General features: G+C 40.2%; 1 protein-coding gene and 1 long non-coding RNA gene across 5 annotated transcripts in view; one reads left to right on the top strand and one right to left on the bottom strand.

The window, feature by feature from the left end:
• Window positions 1-19,780, bottom strand: part of FHOD3 (formin homology 2 domain containing 3) — a 372,799-nt gene extending 353,019 nt beyond the window's left edge. For all 4 annotated transcript variants that reach the window (XM_053980820.1, XM_053980827.1, XM_053980835.1 and 1 more), the window contains exon 1: window positions 19,308-19,780. In XM_053980820.1, the coding sequence (XP_053836795.1) occupies window positions 19,308-19,472 (165 nt within the window). In that variant the 5' untranslated portion in view covers window positions 19,473-19,780. The remainder of the gene's footprint in view (window positions 1-19,307) is intronic.
• Window positions 19,781-22,172: 2,392 nt separating this feature from the next.
• On the top strand, window positions 22,173-25,549 carry LOC128815207 (uncharacterized). The gene is made up of 3 exons (XR_008439580.1): window positions 22,173-22,388; window positions 23,799-23,822; window positions 24,619-25,549. It is a non-coding gene; the product is annotated as an uncharacterized LOC128815207 (long non-coding RNA).
• Window positions 25,550-27,675: the final 2,126 nt, after the last annotated feature.

Raw genomic sequence — 27,675 nt, 5'->3', positions numbered from 1 at the left:
CCTAGCCTCCAGCAGATCAACAATCCTGCCCAACATGGTGTTGTCTTCGAACTTACCTAAGGGTACACACAACCACTCATTTATTATCATTTATTTATTGATGACCATTTATCATCAATAAAGATATTAAGCAGGACTGGTCCAAATAATGAACTCTGGGGAACTCCACTTGTAACTGGCTGTCAACTAGTTTGCAACTCCATTCACCACCACTCTCTGGACTTGACCACCCACACAGTTTACCCATTATTTTTTCAGTGCACACACTTGAAACACTAGTCCTTCTTTATTTATAAGGGGCAAAACAAGGACTGAATACCGGGGGTGCATTCAAAAGGCAGTCTGTGAAAGAGGAGACAGTTTGAAAGTCTCCACAGGTGCTTTCCTGTTGTAGTCAGTTGGTACACGGCCATGGAAACTCCGGGCACCCAGGAGCATTCCTGGGGCCATGGATACTCACTCTTCCCCTGCCTGCAGTACCTCTGGATGACTTTTCACTTCCAGAGCAAAAAATAAATTTTAAAAAAAAAAAAAAAGAAAAAAGGCACAAGGCAACATTCAAGCCCATCCTGGCAGTGGTCCAAAGGAAAAAAAACCCAAACAAAGCACAAGCCAACAAACAAAGATCCACAGATTGGAAAAATGCTGACAACCTAAGTAGCAGGAAGTTTTTGATGATCCAGAAGCCATTGTGAAGTCTAATTAAAAAGAACACAACAGCTATGGTTGCTCAGCTTGGCCAGGCAAGGAATAGATAATTCAATCATCCTAAAACAGGAAAAGAATGAACCTTTTTGTCATGCATGAAGAAGGTTCAAAGAAATTAGAAATACAGGTTTTCTCTCCATAAAAAAACAAAAAACAAAACAAGACAACGCCCCAAAAAACACCAAAAGAAGCCCACAAAAAACCCAACAAAAAAAAAATCAGAAAACATTTTCACTAAGTGTCAGCTCAGTGCAAAAAGCAACTGTGAGTGCAAGACTTTCCTACTCTTCCTTTATTTTGAAAATGATACTTCAATTTCTGCAGCAGAGGCATTTCAGGTTGGGCTTTTTGAGTCCTTTTTTTCTGAAGCATTTCATTGCTCTTCACTGGTAGAGCAAACATCCTGGTAGTTATTATGTTTAAATACATGCTTCAAACAGTTTTCAGGTTATTTGGTTTTAGACAGAGAAATAAGCCCCAGATGTTTCACTGAGGTTTTCCACCAGGAAATTCATGGCCTTTCCAGATGTCTCAGATATCTAAAAGTCGAAACTTATTTTTTTTCGTGACAGGCATGAATATGTTCTTTCCAACAAGTTGCTTATGAGATTATTATAAATGTATCCATAGGCTATAAGTGCAGATTGCACCAGATGGATTTTAGATTATTCAAAAGGGTGAACAGCAATTAAATCTTCCTAGTATTTTCCTCTTAGAAGTGTTTTGCATATCTGTATCCTTGTTTGGCATAATATGGCAAGCAAAATTTGATAGAAAGAGTCTAATTAAAAAATGCATCATGTCTATTTATAATTACATGTAGTAGGTTGAAATGAGGGCTGCTTTTCATTTCTGTAAACCTTGGACAGTCTTGTAGCTGTAAGGATGTGTAGACCTATTTTTAGGTAGTAAGATGCAGAACCCTTATGATCATGTTATTTCAGTAGCCAAAATTCCTATCTCTCTCTGCTTTTCCTCATTGATAGGTAACTTCTGGATGTTGGCATCCAGGCAACAACTGCAGGCAGCAACTGCTGCCATTTCTCCCCACCTTTGCTAGCATTGTCTCTGTATCCCAGTTATCAGCCATCTTCCCTCTCAATTTTTTTGTCATGTTAATACAATCCAATTAAGCTATCACAGAGTGCTCTGACATTCAGGCCTCAGAGTTCCTACTTCTATTTCAGACCTGAAGAAAGGCTCACCATCCAAGAAAAGAACCCTAATTCTCTTGGCAGCTTTGTCTTTTTTTCCTGAGACAGTGGCACAAGAATTCTAAACAAGCAATGCTGGGAAGAAAAATTAATACCGCACGCTTTTTTTTAAACAGGAAATATGTCAGCTGTCTTCTTGGGAAGCACTATACAAGACCAGGTTTTCAGGTTTATTTAATGTACTCTTGTTGGATTTTTCTGGCAGCAGCACCTCCTACTCCTCATAGATATACAGGCACAATTCCCAGAGAAGATACTGGGACTCTACTTGGCCACCTGTAGGAACAGACAGATTTTGCACTCATTTCTTACACGGCCACAAAAATATATTGAGATATATCAAGCAGGAAGAGATGAAGGTCCTGATTTTTTGGGAGCAAACAAAAAAGTGTTCTTCTCAGTGGAACAGGAGTGGGGTCTCTATCATACTTATGGTTATACACCGACTTCTCATTCACACCATAAGTGCAGATCTTCCATAAATCTCCATGGAATCAGCTTCGATACCTCCTGACCCTCAGAGCAAAGCAGAAAGCTCTGGCAACACAGTTTACAAGGATTTGCTTAGAGTGTCTTCAGAGCTAGAGCTCTGAAGGCAGTCTTTTCTTGTCTCAATTACCTTTTTTTCCTGAATACACAGAGAGAAAATCATATTTTTTATAAGACCAAAGTTGTATCTTGAGCTGCACTAACAAAAAATTTTAAATCTTGATTTTATATTCATTGGGGCACAAAACACTTCTAGTAAGAGAATTAAATCTTTGAGATTTTTTTTCTCTCCTTTTCCAATTAGACATAGTGTTTATGATATGAAATTGCACTATATTTATAACAAGAAATTGCACTGATGAGTAACTGGACGAGTAACTGCAAGCCCCGTGAACCAATAGAAAAGTTAATAAACACAATTCATTTGTCCTGACTGCCCTTCCAGAACCATATGAAAATATTGATTACTAGTGAATAAACAGTCCTCCTTTGAAACCACTTATTAAATAATCGAGGTGGGGGGTTGTAAACAGCATAGGGTATAGATCTGCAGTCAATTTCTACTATACTTTGCAATTATTATGTAAGTGGTAACTTTGTCCTTATGCTGGAGGGGAACTACAACTCAAAGTCCATCACTGAAAACAAAAGCCAAGAATGCTGCAAATACATGATAGACAGAAATCCTGCAAGTGAAGCTTTGCAATTTAAGCTTATGCTGGATCTCTCAATCCCAGCATTAGGCTCCCCTCATTTGCTATGACAAACAGTGGATTAAAGATTTCATCTCTTGGGCATATGCAGTAACTTTTTCATCAGTACTTTTTCAGTTCTGAGATGGTCTAAATTGCAAAGATACTTGTATACCTTAATGTCCCTGTGAGCTGTGAAGGCAGTAGGGTTCCCTATTAAGTAAAGGCAACCATTCAAGCACAGGTGACAGAAACAGCTCTTAGTTGTGAGACACCAAACCAGAAAACTGATTTTATAAAACAACAAGGCTTCCACAGTACAGAGGGTCCCACTGCAGAAATGCATATAAGAGAACTTCAGTACATAAATGCCAAAGGCTAACCCAAGTATCCATGGTTCCCTCCCACTAAAGCCTTGGTTCCAATTTAGCTTCAGGTGACACAAGTCAATTTGAGAACAGCGGTATATTTCACATAAAACATTCAAGAGATTATTTTCCCTGGTCATAGACCTTTTAGGTATACTATGATCATCTTTCAAAGAGCGTAATCAAGTCATTCAACAATCTCTACTCCAGCAAGGTCAACCCTGATTGCTAAACAACAGTGTCATGATGACAAGCTGACCCTGCTTTGGCCTGATTAGACATAGTGGTTGCTGAAATCTCAACAGGATGAGAAGAGAAAGGGATTCATGATCATTACTAGCTATGGTTGGTTTTCTGCTGGAAGGGTTTTTGGTTACCCTTAACCATGTCCAGTTTACCCTTAAACGTGTCCAGCTTCACATACTTCTGTATTCTTTGGTAGCATTCCATTTGTTTGTAAAATGCAAAAAACATAAAAAATGCAACAGATTTCATGCAAAGCCTATAGAAGTTGTTGGATGACTGTTATTATAAGCCTAAATGATGGCTTGTGACAAAACAATAATTGCAATACCAAATAAGGGTATTTACTTTTTCCAGGAAAAAGAAGAAGCAGAAGAACTATCAGGCTTAATAGACAAATACAAACCAGAAGCTGCATATTCTTATATTATGAATACTGAATAATTTGACAGCATGATAAAAAACCACTAACAAAGGGGTAATAGACAACAGAAGTACATAATCACAAGAAAAAGCAGAATAAAGAATGCATACAGGCACTAAATGTTCATTCAGTATCCAAATGACATCTACAATCTGTTTGAAAAAAGTACCTTGGATTTGGATAGTAAAACAATTACTGTAATTTACACAAGGACAGTGCACAGAAACTTACTGTTTAAGCCATTATTTCACTATAAAGAGCTCTTGGAAAAATAACTTTAATATATCCAGCTTTTAAAATAACTTTTAAAATATCCAGCTGAGCTGCATATTAAGGCCATACTCATAGCCCACTACTCCACCACATCCAATTCAAGATGATTCAAACTTGCAAGAAAAATGTCTCCTCTGACCCATATCTAGAAGACCTCAGTGGAGATAGCTAAGCAAGTAGGAAAATGGCTTTCAAGTACCAGTCATTCACCACTATGCTATGGAGACACACATAGAAAAATACCAAAGATCTGGAATGAAAGCTCTAGCCAGCCCTGTGTCATCAGGAGCATGAAGAAAATATCCCCACCTTTGACAACTGTCCTGATACAATCTGTTAAATAAGATTAAAATTAAATACATTTGTGCAGAGAGCACCTTACATGTCTTGAGAGTCTTTCACTACATATGCCAACATGGTGTGTTCCTTCAACAGCAAGTATTTTGCAAATAACTGTCTTGCCATCCTTCATTTTCTATGTGTCTCCCAAAAATGAAGGTAGCTCAAAAAATCTTGTTCTCAAATCAAAAGTTTAATTTAATATGATATTTTTATTTAGGTTCACATTTATATGTTCCTTCTTTACATTCTTCAGTTTAAACAGCTTGAATTGAATAGCAAAAATATATACTGCTTTTTAAACAGAGTTCTTACTCATTATAATAATTTCAAATATCAGTAACATTCTCATAGGAAACATGACAGTTAGAAGATTCTTAGCCCCATTAAAAGAAGTACATCCCAAAGGGAAGCCTCATTAACACCTTTCCTATATGAATGATAGGATTCAACATGCCAAAACTAGGGTGATTGCAGATGGTAGTTTGTGTCATATTGTCAAACATCATCACTGTCTTGTATGCTGGATTTCTATTTTTAAAACAAATGTGGAATGGTCCACATTTAACAGTGGCAGCCCTCTCCTTAGAGATGAGAAATGAATATAGATTCCTTCAGGCAAAGGAAACTGAATGTTGGTAAGAGCCCTGTTCAAAAATCAACTGCTTAAGCAGGTACTGACATGACTATCCTGATAAATTCTGTTAATATTTTCATCCCAAAAACTTTTTCCAACAAGCATTCAACTAGCTACTTTTAAACACATGAGGTTTTCACTTGAGACAAAACAGTCCATCTAGATACAGTTTTATTGCACTAACTGGGCATTTTTAGTACATTGGACTAGCATATTAAAACCATGGCTTAAACATGTTTCACCCAATATACAGTAAAAGGTCAGTTTTCATGACAGCAACTTTAGACACTTGCTACTCTGACACCGATGAGACCATGATGTAAATATAATTTTTCATCTGGACAAATAAAACATCTGAATATCAACTCATAAGTGAAATGAGTTGTAAAATTTTTCTCATGGGCTGGCTGAAGTATTACAGTTAGTTCAGGGAAGTTGGATAGTCTTCATATCTTTTTCCCTGGCAATAGACATATTTCTTAAGCTTATTTTCACTTTAAAAAGTTTGAAGAATTTAAAGACAACAAAATAATTCCCGTGCCTCCAAACCATAAAATAATATATTATATACAAACCATTTTTCTCCTGAACCAGAACAAAATAAGGTGCCAATAAAAGATTGCTTATCCATTTAGTACTTTATTTTGTACTTTAGAAGACTATGCTAAGGTTATATTACAACACTCAAAGGAAAACTGCATAAACAAAACATTAACTCTATAATCTGCAGCAGCAATGTTGCTATTCAAATGTCATGCCAATTTTGCCATTAGGAGACATTCAGCTGAAATGCTTCCTCTGGAATTCCAGACACTGCTCTCCTCTACCAATCCACTCCCTCCTGCACTCAGAGAAACAATGGTCCATGCCCTAAAACCTTTTGTGTCTCTGGGAAGATGACACGGCTATTTTCCAAGACTTGATACAGGAAAGAAAATCTGTTTTGCATTCTTCGTTATACCACAAACATACATGTGCATCCAGAGTGAGGCAGACTTTCTCTGTATTACAAAGCTTTTATTTGGTAATTCCTTTTGGCCTAGCATAGCAGCTCTACCAGTTCTGCCCTCCTATACTGATGTGCTTCAAAGATTCACCTCTTGTCTACTTCAAACAGAAGCTCTTCACTCAGTGGCCTCAAACAATTAACAAAACATCTTTTGTGACCCACCGCAAGCACGTCTGCAACTAACAGTAAGCATTCCCCAAAGGTAAATCAGGAATATGGGCAGGAGTACAACAAGGCTTTGAATATTAGGTTGGATTGCATAGTTCAAATGTACTTTCCTTACTTGCTTATCCTTTTGTTAGCACTGGAGGTTACAGCCACACCCCTTTCATAGATGGCCCTCCAGAACTTGCTTCTGAGAATCAAGCAATTACAACGCTATTTCTGGCTTTTAAATAACCCTTTTCTTAAAAAATAACTGACTTTCCTTCTTCTGTTACCTGTAGTGCATGAAAGGAGCAAACCCTAGTTAACTCAAGACAGTTGTCCCATGCACCAAATGCCCATCATCATGGTGTCATCCATGAAGAGGAACAAAGTAGTTATCATCAATCAAAATCTGTCTCCCTGAGGATGCTGACTCACAGCAAGACGTAAACCCATATCAGCTTTAAGCTGAGCTTTTACCTTTTGATATAGCACAGGCTGCAATGCTGAAAAGGAGAAATGGGATGGGTAGGAAGAATGAGACATGGTACAAACCACATAGCCTGCTTTGCTACACAGGCCTTTTTAATTGCCCAAACACCTCCATGTGTTTGTATAAACATTCTGTGGTCGGGGATTTGCACTCACCTCCCTCTCCACAAGACAAACAAACTAAACATAGTAATTAGCTTCAACAGCATCTGATTAAATAAATAGGGTTTTCCATTTCCATTAGTAGCTCATAAAGGCAGACACTAATATGAGCACCACTCAGGTCATTGCCCAGCGGTGACAGCTTTACAGTCAAGCCAAAACAGATTGCACTGCAACAGCAAGCATGAGTCAAATTCCCTGGTAGGACAGGCACAAGTTCACACAATTATGTTGTTACAGGCTATGGTAAGAACATTCAAGTCAAATCACTGAGACTTGCCCAAGCAGCTAATTAGAACTTCTCACAACAAAATCCATCAATATTTAACAGAGATATCAAAAAATAAACAAGGGGTTTGGTTTGCTAGAACAGATTCTCCTACAAAATATCTTGACATAACACCTATTCAAGTTACGGGTGACAAAGTGCAGTCTACAAGAGATACTAAATTTGGCTAGCAACCTGCTCATGATTGTATTCTTGTTTCTGGGCCAGGAAAGCTTTATAGACTTTTTTTCTTTCTTATCATGTACCCTCACTCTACTCCATAAGTCTTTGCTTGTCTCAAAAATCTGACTTCAGAAATAATTTGAGCCATACAACTTATTAGTAGCCACATGGAAATACAGCATGAAATCAGTCACTTTATTTAAACTGTCAAACATCCAGCTGGTTAAAAAGTACCACAGGGGCATGGCTTCAATAATAACCTCCTATGACTCACCTACAAAACACACTTCAGCCTTGACTTATTTTGAAGAAGTTGACAAATAATCAATATGAAAACAAAAGTAGGATTAATATTACTTTGATTGCATTTACATATACACACAAATGTCCAAGAATGTAATCTTTTTACAGTAATTATTTGTAGCTTATTTCCCTTCCCTGATTTTAACAATTAAACACAGAGACTGAGTACCTGTCAGTCTTCATCTCATGGTTAGTCCTTCAGAGGAATTCACTGAAGAAAAAGGTTGGGTTTTTTTTTTCTTTTTAAGTATTTCTTCAAACCATAATTTATGAATTGGTGTTTAATGATCTCAGACATTTAGATTACTGTTTTTATTTCAAGAAATCTAATTTGGTGGATGAAGAACATGAAAGTATAATTTTAATCAAGCTCCCTTGAAACTTCTTAAAATAACACTAGCTAATGACTACTCACAAGACAGTAAGCTATTTCTCTCTTCTCAGCTGCATATATCTTTCTGAAATATTTGTTGGAATATCAGTGACAAACTGTAATAACATAAAGGAAGTAAATATAGCTCAACTTACATGGCATTGAAAAATATTTCTAATCTCCTTTTTGTCACTCAAATCACACCTAACTGTAATGATTTCCAAATGCTATGGTCTATTACCAGTGGTTTTCCCACAGAAGCAACATCAATCTAAAGAATGGGTTTAAGACAAGAACATTCTTTCAACAGCCTACCAGAGCTATTGGAGAATAGTATAGTAGGTCATTTATTTGAGATATAACCATGTGAGCCAAATTCATCAAGTTAAGAAAATACCTTCTTCAAGCATTAAATCCTAGAAATCATGGGACAGCATTCTGCCTATGGCCTTTGTCAACTTTTAATTATGTCATGTTACCAACAGACTGCCAAAGCAGAGTGCAACTGATAGCGCACAGCATGTCTGAGTACAGCCTATTTTTAGCCTGCAATTCCATCAGCACTCTTACAATGGCAAGGATTAATGTCCAAGACAGCCACGTTGCTGTATATAGGCCAATGCAATTACATGCTGAAACATGTTGAGAGAACGTGGTGGCAAACTGGAGTCAATGTTAAGAGGAGCAGCACCAGACAGGCAGCTGCTCCCTGGTAGCTGATGTCTTTACGGGCAGAGCCCACACTCCCATCCCACCCATCTTTGTTAACAGACCACAAAGGAAAGCATTAAAACAAATGACAGTTTTACCCCAATTCCTTTCAATATGATTTACTGCTTATGAAAGACAAACAACATTTTGGCAATCTTGAAAATCGATATCCTTCTACCTTCATTGGCAGGTGTTCAGATATCTTTAGCTTTGCCAACTCTGAGCAGCCCCCTTCGATCCTGCCTGAGAATGCTGCCAATGAAAAGACAACTCTGTCCTCATTCTGGCTCTCCTGAACTGTTGTGCTGAGGCAGCAGTTACAACATTTGCAAGGATGCTGTTAAATAGCTGTATTTCATAACACCGAAAAGAAAAATTAAGATTTTTCAAGTAAACGTATTTTTACACATTCAAGTGCTAACTCTTAATTAAAAATGTTACACTCTTGCTGTGTTTTTAATCTTCAGGAGTCACATTTTTGGGCTTTTCCCATCCAACTATACAGACATCTTTTTTAAAAAAAAACATTTTAAATGAACCTTGCTGTGTAACAGACAGGATCAGGACCTATAGGACTTAATGCTTTGAAACTATCAAAACAAGAACAGGTCACACCACAATGCAATCACACATTCTCTAGGAATTGTTAAATGATTCATCAAACAGTAAAGACTTTTGTACACTAAAACTATGTCTGAATATTAATCAGTGATGTGAGAAAGCTTGCTTATGGCTGTGTTCCATTACTAGTTTCCTAGGACCAATATTTTTTTTTATACAGCCTCTGAAAAGTAGCCTAAACAGTATCCTCTTCCTCTTCATACAAATAACCATTAGGAAACAATTCCTTCAAACCCCTTGATGAAAGAGAGAAAAATACTAAAAGGAAAACATATCTATTCTGAGGACTTTCACGATAAACACATATATAAATTATGGGCACATCTAATTAGCGAGAAAGAATTCTGTATCCTGAGATAATTCTCTCCATTATAACAAGTTCCCAGATTTCAAACTTGCTACAGGTGGTCATTTCTCCAAAGGGTACATTTTTGAGTGCTGATCCCTTTTCTTTAGCAAGATGATTCAGAGTCTCTGAACAATAAGTTCAGAAACTCAAAGATACGGGCACACCCTAGGCTTAACATAAATTCACATTGATAATTGGTGGGTTTTTCATCCACATTTCAAAACTAAACAAAAAAAAAAAAAAAAAAAAAACATGAAGAAGACAGAAAACCTAAAAGCATAATTCAGCAGCATCTGAACTGAGATACCCATCTTAAGGCTCAGAAACTACACTTTAATTTCTAAAAGATAAGGATTTTCTTCCACCACTTTCCTGCACAACTCTCAGCTTTGTCAGAAAAATGATGCATTTTTCTTCCCAGACAAGGCTCAGTCTAGAAGAAGCATAACTACAATAATGCATACATAAAGCAGAACAACATCCAGTAACACCACCATACAGTAGCTGAAATAATACTGCAGACAAACTGACTTTTTAATTAGGCCAAAAAAAGCAACAACTCGAATCAGCATCTAAATAAGAACACATTACTGTTTACAAGGCAAGTATAACAAATCTAAGTGTGTTACTTGCAGTTATTCAAGCTCACTTCTGTGCAAAAATAAAGGGGACATAACAAGAAAAATAATGAGCAATACTACAGTATAAAGTGAAGGCTGTATGTAAGATACTACAGGAGTGCTCAAGTCACAGACAAACACACCTGTGGATACTAAAACCAGTAGAGATGCATTTCTTTCTGTGTAGTCACAGACAAAAACACCTCATGTATTACAATCAAACCAGAACAAAAAAATGCATAGTAAGATGAGAGTCCTTCAGCTGTGACCAGCAACGATCATTGCAATACATTAATCATTTAGGATAAATCAGTCATGTCTGTCTGAAATAAAATACACTGCTTTTCCACCTGTGAATGAAGCCTGCCTACCTTACTCATAGTCACTGGGATTACAGGTCACTTGCATTTATAACTGAAGCTCAATTCAACTAGTAGCATGGTAGAGTACTTGAAAAAGAAGATGAAAACACTAAAATAACACATGCAGAGACTGAAAAGCACAGTGAAATTTGGCAGCACCTTTTCTTCCTCAGTAACACAATTTTTTTACAAAACATCTATTTTCAAATCACATTACAATTCCCTATAAAGTTGCCTAAAGGAAGGAGTATGATTAAATGTGCTTCATGAGGGGGACTTCTGAAATTCAGAAAGCCTTAGGACCAACACAGTTTCATAATGAGTCATACGTGAATCTGCATCTCCTTGGCACTCATCACTATAAAGCTTCCTAGTCCTTGCACCTTTTTGAAGGTGACCAACTTTAACAAAATTAAGTAAACCCAAACCAAAACACAAAGAAAATCCTGCAAATTCCCTTGCTTTTTAAAGACAATAGTCAATGAGGTCCTTCCTGCCTGTGAGGCAGGGTAGCACAGAAACATCTTACAATTTCAGGAATCTGAAACAGGTATCCTTAATTCTCTGTCTGGCAAACCTGGAAGGGTCTTCCATAACAGAGACACCAAGACCTCCTTTAAAGAGGGCAGAGGACTCAAGATTTTCACAAGCCAAGTCCCTCACAATGCTAGAGCTGAAGGGGAAAATAACGACCCTTTGTGTGTGGAGTCAAAGGTCATGCTCCAGGGCCAGCTGCTGCAGTATTTGAATAAACAGAGCATAGATATGGGTTTTTTTTTTCCGATTTCTTCACTACCTGCAAAATGCCAAGTCTTTCCAAATACTAGAAGTCTGTTAATGTCTACCCCATAGCTAGAATGGGTTCATCACTGGCACTTGGAGAAAACTCAGAACTTTAGTTCCACACTAAGAAAAAACAGGCAGAAGTCCCCATTTGGCATTTCACTAGCACAGATGAGATTCCTGTTGGTTTCCTGACTGCACACTCCACTATTACATTCTTTCCTTGCAAGCCTTGCAGTAATGAAGTAAGAAAGCAGACACAATGACCTTTTTCAACTAGCTTTACCTGGCATATGACACTCAGATAAGCAACCTGGCTGGCACAGCTGTGAGAGCTTCAAGTGCCTTCTTTGCCAGCCCCCAAATCATGCCAGGTGATTCACACTGAACACACAGAGAAAGCCCACCAGACAGAGTCCAGGGACTTAATCTTCTCCTTGTCAATAACAAAGCCATCCAAAAAAAAAAACTAAACACAAAATCCACAGGTACCTCACCAGCAGTTGGAGCAGCGACTTTACCTCTGATGCTGCTACTTGTGGCTGAAATAGTGTATTTACAATTCTGACTTTACTTTGTATTACTACTTGTTATTTATGCAGCTTCTTCTTATCATCCTGTTACTCAGAGTTAATTGTTAGTAAACACAAGACAACACTGTTTCATTTTTCCAAGTATATGTATTTTGTCATATAAACACCTCTAGAACTACAACTAAAAGAAGATGAAGCTGCTTTTCCAGTCACCTCAATCCTTTCTGTTCAGCCTAATGATCACTACCATGTAAAATGATGACGAATATGACCAAAAGATTAATAATAATGCATTGCCCATATTTAACGATAGCAACTAGGCATGCAGGACCAAAATCAGCAGTCTTCCAGGATTCAGTGGAATAAAATAAATAAATATCCTCCTCACAAAATAGATAGAGGGTCAGTTGAGAAGTATGATTGCTAAAGTCAATAGTCCTACTGAAAGTAAAGGAAAAGGTATATTTTTTTTTTTTTAAGCATCCTTAAAATGCTAGGAATAACAGAATTACTTCTTTTTAACTTGGAAATTGGAAACTGCAATGCATTTTTGTGGTATATATGTGTTAAGCTGATGACGTGGACAGTGAACTTCCAAGTCTTCAATAGTTTCATATGCCAGACAGTTGCAGATGTTTCTAGGTAGCTGGGCCTACTAGAGGGCTCACTGCTACTATTGTCCCAACTTGTTCCACTGCTAAAAATATGTAACAACATTCCTTGCTGTCTTATTAATAACTGTAATACAATATAAAGTTCATATTAATATAACGCAATCCAGGTTGTGTGGAAAGTGATGACAGAGGTGTAAGTAGCTGGCACTCTTTCCTGTGAGCTGGTAATGAAGCAATATCTGAGCATATGGGTTCAGCCTACTGAAGCAGCATTTGCCAATGAAGCTGTATAGCCCCAGCCCAGACCACTGCGGGTCACTCAAAAATACAAAATACCTTTTGAAAGAGTAGAGGTACCAACCCGTCCTGGCTGAATTCCAGCCAGAGAAACGGACTGTAAAACCAAGTAGGGTTGTCACCAGTGACAATGTGATGGATGGGTGAGTTACAGCCCGGTTGCCTCACATACATTTGCACAAAGGTTGTAACGCTCATCGTCACAACCCAGTGAGTGAGATCAGACAGAAAGAAAAGGGATTCTCATTTAGACCCTAATTACTGGCAAGGCAGGATGGCTGTGGATGCACTAGGAAGTGAAAACTCTTCTAAAACATTGTGAGAAATTTTGTTCTTATTTAGAACAACACAGGTAGAAGAAGAAGAGATTGCAACATGCCAAGTCCCACATCTCTGACTATTCCTTTACCAACATAGATATGAACTGCGGTCATCTTAGCTTCTTGCTCAGTTAATCCACTAGTAATCTTCACACAACAAGAATTTGAATAAAATGAGGTATCTACAAACTGGTTTTGAGATCAAGCATCAAAATTTGGAACTGCAAGTACTAGATTTGTGGTAGGATAACATCAAGGTCAGATTTCTTCCTATTAATCTCCTTTCTTTGACTAAGAACTTCCAGGAAACGCAGGGTGATGAGAGTTTCCAGAGGCTGCATCTGACCAATCTGTGATCTAAAAATTTAGATTACATTCTAAAAATTTAGGGGAATTCTGAGAGCTACCAGTACACTCGCTCCTATCATTCTTGATACAGAGCTCTACAAAGGCTCTTGAGCTATGATCAGCCAAACTCAGTGACCTGCAAGGGAGGTGTCAAAGTCAGGAACTGAATCTCTGGGATAGATAGATTTGTGCCTTTTCTTTTACAACACAGCTTTTAAGCCTGGATCAAACAACTAAACTGAACTGCAACTTGTCCAAACTGTAACTTGTCAGAAAAACCTTGCAAGAACTTCAAAGTCATCTTAAATTAAACTGCCAGAGGTAAAGCCAGGCATTTGACAATTACTTTTTATCTGTTCTATGGGCATTTCTTCTCCTTTGAAGGTCCACAACGCAGAAGACAGTAAGCTGGTGGAGACTGAAGCTTTTCACAGTTGTGCTTTGGGGCAGGTGTTTATACTCCCCCAGAAAAATTTGCTTTACACAGGACTCTGATGCAGCTTGTGCTGTCAAGTCAGGAGACAAAGCAGTATCTTACCCTGCTCTGCCTTCATAAATAATCCCCTATAAAATTCAAGCACACACGTCTGCTACAGGGTCAATCTCTTGAAGCACAGGAATTTGTCAGCTCCAGAAATACTTGACTGATGTCATAATACTTTGGAAACCTTTTGGAAACAACCTTTGTTTTAAATCCCCTCTTCTCTCGAAGGATGAAAAAAGGCTGATGTCCACCTGCCCCAGGCATAATATGAAAGACCTTCATGTCTTGACAGCCCTCAACTAAAATATTTCCCAGTCCTCAGCAGCAACACTCACAGAAGATACCAGCCAGCTTCCCTTAAGTATGAGTTCATTTTCCCTGGGAAAATGACAATATTCCAGTTTCCATCTTCTATTCTTCAGCTCCCATTAACGACATAATAACTAACCCAAAAATGCTCTCTTCAGAGAACAGCTGCTCTATTTACCAGTACCTACATCAGGACCAGGATTCAAACCACACTTCTTTCTTTTTCTGCCTAGCTTCTATGGACCAATGCATTATTACTAAATGCCAAGGAAACCCAGGGAAGAGGAGCCAGCTGGTAGGCTTACTGCTCTCAGAAAACTTGAGACTGCTGCCAGGGTATAGCCTGGCACAGAGTTCAATGCCAGAGCTGAGCTCCATGCCAGGACACAACCAGTGGAACTATTCCTGCTATCAGTTTACATCACACCATGCCTCAGAGTGAGCCATGGCTTAAATGTAGGGCTAAATCACAGCAGCTGAAGATGGAAATGTGGATGGCTTCTTTATGAATGAAACTCCTGAATCCCTCTAGCGCTCACTGGATTTATTTGCTTATACCAGAGTTTTCTGAATGACACTGTTCCTAACTACAAATTCTTGGAAGGCATTTAAGCACAGAAGTTGATTCCTGTTTTCTCAGAAGGAACACGAGATCAAAACAATTATCCTTATGGCACTATAACCCTCCTTTACACCAGCACCACCAGTACCCCATATGCACTGAAATATTTTTTTGTTGTTGTTTTCCATTGTTACACAAAGTATTTCAATTACATTTTTTTTTATAAATTAGGCAGCGTGATGTCCTATATTATTGTAAAGATGTATTTCTTACAGAGCTGCCCCAACACTGAACACTACTGTGGCATGTGAAAACAGACTATGGCAACATATTCAGCATGCTGCAATTATGTGATAAGTTATAATGAAGAAGATCTCTAAAAAAAGCACACCACTTGACACTGGCCATGTATATATAGCTACTCTCCTGAGCGACCCTATGTCAGCAAGTTATAAGTATCAAGTAACTCAAAGCAACTCAAAACCAACAAACCCAATGTACCGAATTAGATTCAAAGAGCATTACTGGCACAGGGCCTGAGCCACAAATTTAGACCCAGTTCTGAATTTTCCCAAGGTTCACAGAAATGGGCAAAAGGGACCTCCGAAGTCAGAGTCCAAACTAGATCCAGTCCTACTACATACAGCAGACAGTAAGGGTGACCTAAAATCCTCATAAACAATAAAAGCCAAATTCAAAATGGCACCTTAGGCAGCCAAATCAATACAGGCAAACCACAGAAACTCTGCAACGTGGCATAGTTACTCAGCAAGAATTTGTAGATGTGGCTAAAAATACTGTAACAGAATTTGTGGTACTTCATTGCATTGTCAACCAGGATGGTGTATTATCATCAAAGACCAAATCACTCAGAACCACAGGGGATAGCTGAAACAAGCATTCCTGATGGCAGTGCCCTGCCCCATGAGGCCCAGTGTGTATGCCAGACAGAACTGAGCACAACTCAGTGAACAAGAAGGTGCTGTATCCAGAGAACATTGCTGCTCAGAAGACAGTGCGTAGATCTAGACTTGCATCCAAACTCAAGTAAAAGTGTGAGTTTAAAGAAAAGAAGCAGTAAAACCAACATGTGAAATTGAGCTGTACTTTCCAAGAACTAGGGTGAAGGAATCCTGTTTTTTGGAATCAAGCTAGAACATCTGTTGGTTACAAAAAAGCTACTAATGACATACTATGATAGGTCTGAATGTCAAAGCATTTTTCATTTACTTTTTAAATGGTTTTCTTAATAATTGTTTATAATGTTTAACTTACAATGACTTGCAGTATACAAGTTTTACTAACTACAAAAATACCACCGTCACTACACTGTCGTCATTACTAATTTCAAGACAGTAATGGCAAAATCTGACCCCACTGAAGTGAGCTGGACTCCTGACACTGACTTCATCCTATCAAGTACATCCCACAGCAGTACACCATCTAAAAGATGTGCAAATCATCCAGCAGTGTGAAGGCAACAAGCTAGCAGTTCTGTTCAGAGAGTAGGTGAACATTCACCTAAGTCAAGAGATGGCAATTAAAACTTGCTGGAAAAAAGCCTAGCACTGATCATTCAAACCTGCTGGCAAAAAGGCCACCAATTTATAAAACTTCAGAAATTATTTAGACATTGGTGTTCCTATGCATTTCATCATCATCATCATAGAAAGGCTTGGATTGAAAGACACCTTAAAGTTCCAACTCTCCTGCCATGGGCAGGGACAGCATTTGAGCTAGAAACTCCTAGGTCTGTTTCAAGATATTTTGCTTTAGTCACTGTAATGATACCATCAGTCCCTTAGCTCACCAATTAATCAATCAAACCTCAGATATGTCAATGTGAACCGACACCTGAATTTCAACCTATGCTCTGCTTTGACAGCTGCATTCCTCTGGGATCAGAATTTGCCCTGATCTCTGGATGAAATGGAGCAAAATTCTTCTTAGTCAAATAATGTGGTGATCTTCTAATGACCAGTGAATATGGTCTTGAGGAAAGGCTGCAGAAAGAATATGACCACCTCCCAAAAAAAAAAAAAAAAAAAAACTAGAAGAAAGCAACACAAATCAGTTTATTTTACAGAATTACAGGTACAAAGATGTAATGCTAAACACAGAAATGCTGCTCTAACGACAAGTGCAAACACGGAACTATGCTTTCATTATAATGAATAAAGGTAAACAAGTCTAATCAACCAACCCTTTTTTTTTTTTTACCCTGTAGAAGCCAAGAGATAGCCAAGACACATAATTAAGGCAGAAAGAGGCGGCTCTGCAAACACAAAGGTAATTGTAACCATGTAAGCAGATTTCAATGAGCCTGCCTACACCCTCACAACGGAAACAAAGTATTTGGAAGAGCCAGAACCTCAGATTAACAACTCACTGGGCCAGGACTTGCCTCTAGCAGGGCAGCTATCTTTCAATAGCTGCAGGATTACAGTACCTCTAGGGACATAGGCCATCTCTCACCCCAAGTCTGCAAGTCCACTTTCCAAACATTAATTAAACTTGAGAAATGCTGCACGGAGAAACACTGGGCAGGAGTTAAGTATATACAAGTGGATATGGATTTTGGCTGGCTCCTAAAACACTAAACAAAGGTGGTGGTGGTGCTGGTAGTATAAAAAGTTATAAAAAAATTGCCAGGGAAGTATTCAATCCAAAACAAAACATAACACAGTGAAATATCCCTGAAAATGAGGTTGAATTAACTCTAAATCCAGATTTTAAACTATCTCTTTATCACTTCATTAGGTGTCAGAATCCATCCTGCTTTTCTTTTAATTAGCCCCAACTCAAAAAAAAAAAAAAAAAAAAAAAAAAGCCTCCCATGAAAACAATGGGACCACTCTCTGAATTGGGGACGACTGAGCACATGAAAACAGAATTGACCCAGCGCACCAAGAGCTTCCAAAGTTTTTGTGCTTTAGGCAGAGCTCTGTTCACTGGATGCTGTATCCTTGGCAACTATTATGCGAGGAAACCGTTCTACAAATGCAAAACTTCTGTCTGCTCCATGAGCTTTTCTCTGAAATACTTTTATGGGGTTTTGGATATCCTTAAATCTAAGGGGACACACAGCCCTTTGTCATCTTTCCGCAGGCTCCCATGAGCATAATGCAACAAGTGATGTTAAGAGAGTATTTTTCTCCCACTTCATCACAGAGCAAATAAAACTTTTACAACTTTTACTTTGTAGGAAAAAAAAAAGAGTGGGCATTTTTTCCTTTCTTCTTCAGTGCACTCTGCAGAACTAATATGCAGATACAAGATACTAATGAAAGGACATTATTATTACGTCAATCAATGGCATTGCTTGGAAAACTAAAAATTCAAGGATAATGCCCGGGTACCTGATTTCAAGGGCAGAGCTACAAATGCCAGCACATGTATTAGAAGAAGCGTGCAAGAAGACATAGGTAAGACTTGACAAGGGCCATGCTGCAGTTCTTCACAAGAGGGACTAGTAGCACCGATTGTTTCAAGGGCAGCAGACGCTGCTATTTTTACCAAAGCCCCGGCTGGAACTGCCTGGCTCATTAAACCTCACCAGGCAAAGCCCGGGTCCTGCCGGCGCGACCGTGCCCGGCGCAGCGCGGCTGGCCCGGCACACCACCTTATCCCACAGTATCCCCAGATACCCAGACAGTGCTAGCGAAGGACAGGCACCGAATACTTGATACCCAGCTTGGCTTTTGCTTTGAAGAGGTTTTTCTTCTTCTAGGGAAAGAGTGAGGCAGCTACAGCTAAAGCAGAGGCGGTAGCTGCCCTTGAGAGCGTTTGGGAACGCAGGAGAGCGGCAGAGGGAACCCCTCCGCCGTCCCCCGGGGCCTCTCCCCAGGACTTACGGAGATGCCGATACTGCCGGGGCAAAGGAAAGCGGCGGCAGGGGCACGGGAGCCGGCGGGGCAGCCCCGCCGCCGGGCGCGGAGCCCTGGCTGCCGCCCCTCAGGAGCCGGGGGCCGCCCGCCGGCCTCCGATCCCCGCTGCCGGGCTCTTGCGGAGAGGCCGCTGCCCTTCGCCCGGTGCCCCCCCACTCACATGCCCCTGCCCTCCCCCGGTACCTTCTGCGGGGCGCGGAGGAGGCGGTGCACCCCGGCCAGCTGGGTGGCGAGCGGGATGTCCTCCCGGAAGGTGTACAGCGGCGGCCGGGTGGGCTCGGGGAAGTTGGTGCTGTTGAAGGGGTCGGTGTCATCCAGCAGCTGCACCCGGCACACCAGCGTGGCCATGGCGCATCCATCCACCGCCGCGGCCGGGCGCGGGCGGGGAGCGGCACCCCCAAGTCACCGGCACCGAGGTGCTGCCTGCGCGAACGCCGCCGGCTGCGAGCGGCACTCCCTTCCCCGGCGCAGCCTGGCCGGCCGCCGGCAGCCTCTCTCCCCCCGGCTCCCCGAGCGAGCGCCGGCCGCCTCACAGCCGCCGCGCCTCGGGGAGGCGGCCCATGGCCCCTTCCCCGCCGGGATCCACGAGTGCGAGCGCGCTTCAGGCCGAGCAAGGAGGAGGCGGCGCCGGAGCCGCGGGGCGCGGGCAGAGCGGCGGCAGCAGCGGCGGCGGCGGCGGCAGCTCCCCCATTCCCGGCCGCTGCGCGCCGAGCGGGCAGCGGGAATGCTGTGGCCGGCACGCGCAGCCCCCAGGCCGCGCGCAGGGCCCGCAGCGCCCCCGCGCGGCCGCGCGCCGCCGCCCCGCCTCCCCCGACCCGAGGAGACCTCCCCGCGGCCGGGCGGGAAGGGAGAGCGGCCGGGATAGCCCCCGCCTGCGGCCGCCGGGCCCGGGGGCACGGAGACACGCACCGAGAGAGAGGGAGAGGGGCCAGCGGGCCCGCCAGCCGCCCCCGCTACATCACCCCTGGCTCCCGGCAACAGGGCGCGTGTACTGAGCTCGGTGTTGCTGTCACAAACATCCCAGACGTCCTAAATCTTCAGTGTAATATTGACCCCGTTCCAAATAGAAGCTTTTAAAAAATACCCGCTTAAAAAAAAAAAAAAAAAAAAAGAAAAAAAGTTTTAGAAAATGACACGAAGCGTGGGTATTCGACACAAAATCGGTTTTTTCTATATTTGTACAAAACCCTTTCTGCCATTAGGATTGTGCATACCCAGAGTTTGTCTGGCTTCCCAGAGCATAGGGCCTGGGCAGACTTCCCATCCCGGACAGAAGACTGCCTGTCTTTGCATCTTGGCTTTCTTTTGCCTTAGGCCTGCTCTTTCTTTCTTTCGGGGGAAAATGGGGACAAAGTGCCAAGCCCCTGGGTGGGCACAGGGCAGAGCACTGTGCTCTTTGCTCTTGGAGGTGAATCTGCACTCTGTCTGCAGCCTCATCTCTGGGGATTCAGGATGCACACCCTGGCCTTCACTCTTGGGGGCACGGCGTGCAGGAAAAGAGCCATGAAATAAGTCACAGGTGAAATACAGAGAAGGAAGGGTCTCACCTGTGGGAGTGCCTGCATTTGCACAGGCTATCTGCCCAAGGGGATGCCCCATGCTTTAAAGCCGTGGTTTATAACCTTTCATTCTTCACAGACAGGCCTGTGGGGCAAGACCTGAAGCACTGCGAGAACTGGGGGATTTACCACAGAAATGTGTCTTAGGCAAGAAAGTATGACCTCTAGATCATAGTGTTTGCATGAAGCAACAGTTCCCTCCCAAAATGATTACTGGCTTGGGAATATTTGTCAGAACTGAGACAAAAGGGGATTTCTGTCCACACATGGTCTGTCCTCTGTTTCTGTTATTCTTGGGACTAACTTGTCATGGTTCAGTTTTGCCAGCAGTTATGCATATTTTCATAAAAGAGAAGTTGTATGTGGTTGTGATTTTTGCATCTAATTAATTTAAAATTCCTATTTCCCAAAGAAATCTGTTTTCACATCACCTCTAGTAACAGGAAGTAAGTTTCTAGAGAAAATAGTACTGCTGTATATCTGTCTGCTTATTTATGTTATATATTTTTGTCACCATGTGAAGTGGTATTTTGGTTTTCTAAATCATAATTTACTAAATTGCTATTTAACTTCCATTTTTGTAAAGCAAATTTCTATGTTTGCTGCTAATCAATGGTTAATATGAGGTAGCATAAGATTGCTATTCGTTGGATTAACCCTGATTTTTTGTAAATTAATATCTGGCACTTGCCTCATTGCAGAGGCGTTAATACTTGGAGGGCAGTTTTAAATAAATCATGGAAGCCAAGATTTTGACTAGAATCTAAGTGACAGCATCAGCTTCTCTTTCATCCAATACCGGAAAATGAAAACAAAGGATGGCTGCAATCCTTGGAGCTAACAGAGATCAGACAACTCTGAGGGTCAACATCTAGCCACAGACCCTGAATTCCATAAGGAAGAATTAGACCTTGCATGTTGTGGTCTTCAACTGGATTTCCAAATATAAGGTGGCCAGTGGAAATACATTTTATGACCAGGAAGGAAGGAAAATAGAGCAATCCAACCATCAAAGCATCCTGAGTTAGCCAGAGCTTTTTTACAATTATTTAACTGTAAACACCCCCAAACAACTATAAATCTATGAATTTCAAAATCTGGGTTTTAATTCAAATTTTAATTCAATTTATACAAGTAGAAAGATAAAACCACTCTGCTGGATAAAATTACAAGGTCAGTAAGTGTGAGTGTAGAGGGAGAGATACACAGCTAAATTCTACATTTGAATGTTTTCTCACCTTTCTACATATTTTTCAGAGGCCTTCTGAATCTGCAGTCTCATTTCAAAAGGCTGAGCCAGGGCTGTACATAGTTTGCCCCCTCATCTTCCAGTCATCAGTTTATGCTTCTGCTGCAAAGCTGTATCTTTAAAAAGTCCTTTCCTCACACACTGTCTGCTTCTGCAGACTGCAGGAAAGTGCCCTCTCTCTTCTCTCTCTTCTCTCTCCAGGTTGTATTTACTCAATGCAGCAGCCAAACCAAGGCAAGCAGCCTGACTTTCCTTCTCACAGTTCCACTACAGCCTTTCAAATGAATGAGAGATGCTTTTAACAGACCTTAGCACACAGTGAAATGCAAACAAGCAGTCAGATACCAGTTGTTAGAAGAACGTGGCATGAGGCACCGTGGGCATTGCATTTGGAAAGACACAGACACTACAAGAGCAGGATAAGAGGTTGCCTCATCCCATTCCCCATCATGGAAGGTAAGGCCTTCTCAGAGAGAGAGAGAGAGACAGAGAGAGAGAGGGCACATTTACTTCAGTCGTGCTGAACAAAATTAGCGCTCAGGAGCTCCAAGGAATCATCAGCAAAGGTCAGGCTGTGTTCCTTGTGCCTTCAGTGGCATCATGGGCTACCCAGTCCCATTCCTGGAGGAAGCATCTGACATGGGCTGTGTTACCTGCTGACCTTGGGGTCCCCAAGGGGCATCTCACACACCCTTTCCAAGAAAACAAAGCTTGCACACTGTCAAGTAAAGTTCAGTTTCATGCTCACAAGTTTTTTGGGGCTTATTTTTTCACATAATCATAAGGGGAAAATCCTTCACATGCAGATATTTCTCAGCAATGAAGCATAACTTAGGAGTTTTCATTTAGGGCTGATTTATTCATCTTAACTCATCCCATTATTGGCATTTCTTAAAAATACATTGTTGAATGAGTTAAGATGGTGTGTCAAGCTTAAATTTGAATTTTATTATTGTTGAAACCTCAATGTTAAAATAACATAGGGTTTTTTGTGTTTAATTTCCTCTTTTTTATTAAAATAAAAAATATGTATTTGAGGGAAAGTTATTGAAAGCATATTTTTTAACCAAAAGACCACCCAGACACAATGTAAGTGTGTATTTAAGCATTTTTAAAAAATGATGCTAGGTATCAGAGCAATTGGAAGAGCTCCACAGGAGTATTATTTTTTCTGGTATATCATCATGTCAATATAGATCTAGATGCATGATGGTGAGATTGAATTCTAAGTATGTGAAGTAGCCAGTCCTTTGACATTATCTCTTTCTTTTGGGCAAATTGAATTGCTTTCTAAATTTCATTGTTTGAACATCAAGCCAATTTTAGTTATGGGAGAACAAAACCAATTTTAATTTCCATTATTTATTCAGTTAACATTAATAAAGCTGAAAAATAGCGGTCTATTTGGTAATGGTAATCAAATTGGGCTTGCAAACCACTCAAATTGAAGTATGGTAATGGAAGTGCTGACAAATCCTCTACTGTAGTGATGGGAACAGTATTTCTGCCTTATCCGCACTATAATCTGTAAATATCGCTTCGTTCTCTCAGTGAGGTGAGGAGAGCAATTTATTGTCATTGTGAGCATGGACAGGCAAATAACCTAACACACTTCTCAAAATAATGTTGTGTAAGTGAAATCCAGCCTGTCACAAGACCAAAAAAATACTGTGGATTTTGGCCTTCGTCATCCAAGTATCTCAAAGCGCTCAGCTACCATTAAATGTTGCCTGCTTATTGCTGCCCTGCAGAAGGGGAAACTGGGAAGCTGACAGATCAAGGAATCAATACTAATATGATTGATTTTTTTTTTTTTTAACTGATTGCAATGGAACCTGAACTGGGTGTCATATGACTGGATCACAGAAAACATCCACAGAAAAGCCCATGGTAACAAAATCTTTTTCTTTGGTAGCTAAGGACTTCTAATAGTCCCAAAGTTTGTCAGTGGTCTTCATCAAGCTTGAATTGTAGAATCACACATTCCAATTCTATTGAGTCATACTGAAAATTATTTTTCTGTGGTGGCTGGCTAATACTTTATATGAAGTAATACTGTATGCTATTAACACTGGCTAATACTGCAGTGTGGTGACGAAGCTCAAGGTTCACAATTCCAAAGTTACTCAATATTCAAAGATGATGCACAGATCTGTAAAAACCAGATTCATGGATCACATCACCCCAGGAGAAAATCTGTTAGATGTTCTGGTGGTGATCCTGCACATCACCTTCTGTGCAAGTCTTTACCTAAGGCAGACAGGTCTTAAAAGATCTGGCTGCCTTAGGTAATGCCTTAGGCCTTATTTTGGCTGTAACCAATGATCTTGCTGTAACCAGATGTAACCATGGCTGGAAGGGCTGAAAAGTGAGGTTTCTATGATGTGCACACTTCTCAGTGCCATTGAATACAGCCTTTGATTACACAAGCACACATTTGGTTTCCTAAAGAACTCCTGCCTTTTTCAGCACAATGACCAGGGGCTTGATTCATGCATGGAGGTATTTTACTTCACCTTCACCGTTTGATGCTCAAGGCCTCCTGCCATATCAATTGCACACTGCTTAAACCCTATTCTGATGACAGAACTAATTTCCTCAAGAGATTTGCTCCAGTGCTCAGTACTAAAATAGATGATTGCTTTGCAACTATTTATTAATTTTTTTTCATGGCACTCCTTTGCAGAGAGAAGGTAATTTTGCTGCCCTTTGATGGTTGGAGTGCTACCAGACAAAACTGAGATGAAGTCAGAAGTAACAACTGCTGTTGGCTCTTCAGTTCTGGGCTGCCTAAAACCAGCTTTCAAAACTTCTAGAAACATTATGCTTTGGAAGTGCAGCTGAGAGTGACTAGACTGCACAGAGGAGGAGAAAACTCATGCAGTGAGACTCTGAAAAAGTTCCTGGGAGTGATTTTAACTATGCACTGGAATTTTATCATGGCAGAATCATGACTTAATTGTGGGGCTTAATACCCTTACCCGAGTCCAAGCCTCTGGATTTATTCACTTTAAGTGACTCAACAAGTGAGGTGGTGAGCTTGCAGAAAACAATCTTCTCTGTCGCTCAGCCATGATTCTTTCTCATAAAGAAAACATGTATATCAAATGGAGTTGTAAAGTAAAAATTATTCTGAAAATACTTTATTCAGCACCTGTATAAGCCTGTATATCCATGTGCAGAAATGGGTTTTTTAGATTCCAAAGAAAATTCTCACTACTGTTTACTCATAATAACTATACATCAAACCTCCAGCCAAGGGTCATCCATGCTTTATCAAATTCCAAATAGCTGTAATTTTTTAAGCACTCAAGTCCCATGGATATTAGTGAGGTCACAAAGATGTCTAAGGTGTATAAGGACATAAGTGTGAAACAATGAGAGAAAATAAGCATCAGTTAAGAGCTACTTCTGCTTGTGGAGTCTTTTACCATTCATAATGTTGCAGGGCTGTAACCACACACGGTTTTTGAAATGGTGACTGATTCTCCAGAGCTGATCATCAAAATCATACAAAACCACATTCTTCAAAACAAAGTACTCATTTTGACACCTAGTTATGTTGTTTATAGATTTTCTGACCATTTTTCCTTAACCTTTAAAAATCAGAGGCTATGTAGATTCTTCCAGGTGACATTATTGTTGCTCCTTTCTGGGAATTAGCTAATTAGGATGAAGGGAAGGAAGATGCACAGCTTAAAGGATATGGCAAGGTAGAGAGTGAGGGTCCCAGGAGGGACCTACAGAGCCTGTAGATCATGATCAGATGGAGAGGTTGCTGAGTTGGGCCACAGAACTGGAAAGAAAACCTTCTAGGGGGCAGAGGGGAAGGCACAGAGTTTGCTGCTACTTAGAAAGTTAATGAAATGACTGAAAAGAGAACTGGAAGCCAGCTCTGATTTAACCCTGCCAGTGCATTGCAAGAGGAATTGGCTACAAACATTTTCTATTTCTGATCTGGGTTCATCACTTTGAGTTTACTGGAAATATTCTAGCCTATATTCTAAAACGTCTGGCTTTTGAATGGAAAAGCCATTTGATCCTCTTTGGAAAGTTCACTCTGAGGAAGGGGGTCAACAGAGCTTGCCTCACTTCATCTCTCTCCTCATTCTGTGATGCATGCTGTACACTAAAGGAGAGCAGCAGAGTGGTGACAAGGGTTTCTGAGCTTTGCCTTCAGAGAGGATATGGGGAAAAGGCTATTTCCAGAAGCAAGGTGAGACTATGATGGGCCAGTTGTCCATCATAGTATGGCAAATTCTGTAAGGACCACCAAAACTTTCAGTAATTTCCTGCTCAGTAGTGAGTTGAAAACATAATTTTTTTTGGCTCAGCAATGATGTTGATTATTTATTTTCAGTGGGATAAAGAATAAAATACAGCCCTTTTTCTCCATTATAAAAGAGCACCTGAACTGAAAAAAAAACCCACATGCAGCAGTGAGAATGGTTGTTAAGGAGCTTCTTTTCTTTGACACACGAATTCTAAAATAAGCTGACATTGGTTTTATCAAATATAATGTTATCTTGCTAGTATAAAATCTTACCATAAAACTCAGTTAGTCAGTCTTCCTTGGAAAATGGGAAGACACTGCCATAGATTATATTACTTAGCAAACAAATTATATTTTCACATATAATTTGTGTTGCTGCTTTTTAAATTCTTTTCTCCCCAAAGGAGAAAAGCTTATGTTTCACACACATTTGTACAGAAAGCCTCTATCATTGCAGGACTAAGGAGAAGGAAACAGGGATAAAGTAACCTGCTTACAGGCATGCTGTAGCTGTGGTGGCCGTTTTTGCATTTTCAGCTCAATAGAAACAAACAGCAGACAAAAGCAGTGCAGACATTTAACAGACAGCAGCCAGGAATGCGGTGGCCATTTGCTAGCACATGACCATAACTGAGTACAATTGAAAAACTGTCAAGACCAAGTTCATTTTTAAAAGTATTCTCTAAGATAAGAATAGCACCTCCTTGAGTAAAAATAGTACATTTTGGTTTGAAATCTGAGCATCTGACATTTGCTTTAATTTGTCTGTTACCAACAGCATTAATCCAGTGATTAATTGTTATCACATTACTTTTATCTTATAAAGTAATGCTGTTTTGCCTTAGTGACTTGTATAAACTAAACTTTGGACATTTTAAATTTTAAGTATCCACTTTTGTATTGTGGATTTTCATTTGATGAAAATTGATCTAGAAACTGGGAAGGTTGAAATAAACAGATTTTACAGGGAAACGTGTTTATGGAAAAAAAACCCCACAAATACTTGATGTGCTTGACAGTTTATCAGTCCTTTTATCAACAAAATGAGCTTCTGCAGCTTTACAAGTTGTCTTTGTAGTCGGACATTTGCACCTTAAGTTAGTTAGCTGCTAATTAAAATACTATTTAAAATATATTTTCCCTAGTCAATGTGTACACATACAACAAGTGTATTCCAGGTTTGGACCAAGAATAAATATTTGTGGTTTGATGAAAACACAGGGGAGTGTTCGTATCAACTTTTATAAACAAGTGAAGTGACTGTAGATAATCCAGCATTATTTATTTTGACGTAAAGATGATATAAACATCCTCAATGCAAAATTATTTGTGACTGGTTTTGTAAACACAAGATCATAAACAAATTTGTGGGGACAGTTGAAACAGGAGAACATTAGTCTTAGTGACCAATATCATCTCCCCCAGGATGAGGAGCAAAGAGACTTCATATTAAGAAATTGCAAGATAGTT

The sequence above is a fragment of the Vidua macroura genome, chromosome 1 (assembly GCF_024509145.1).
Source record: "Vidua macroura isolate BioBank_ID:100142 chromosome 1, ASM2450914v1, whole genome shotgun sequence".
NCBI lineage: Eukaryota > Metazoa > Chordata > Aves > Passeriformes > Viduidae > Vidua > Vidua macroura.
Note: the sequence above shows the minus strand (reverse complement) of the source record. Positions and strands in the feature narration are given on the sequence as shown.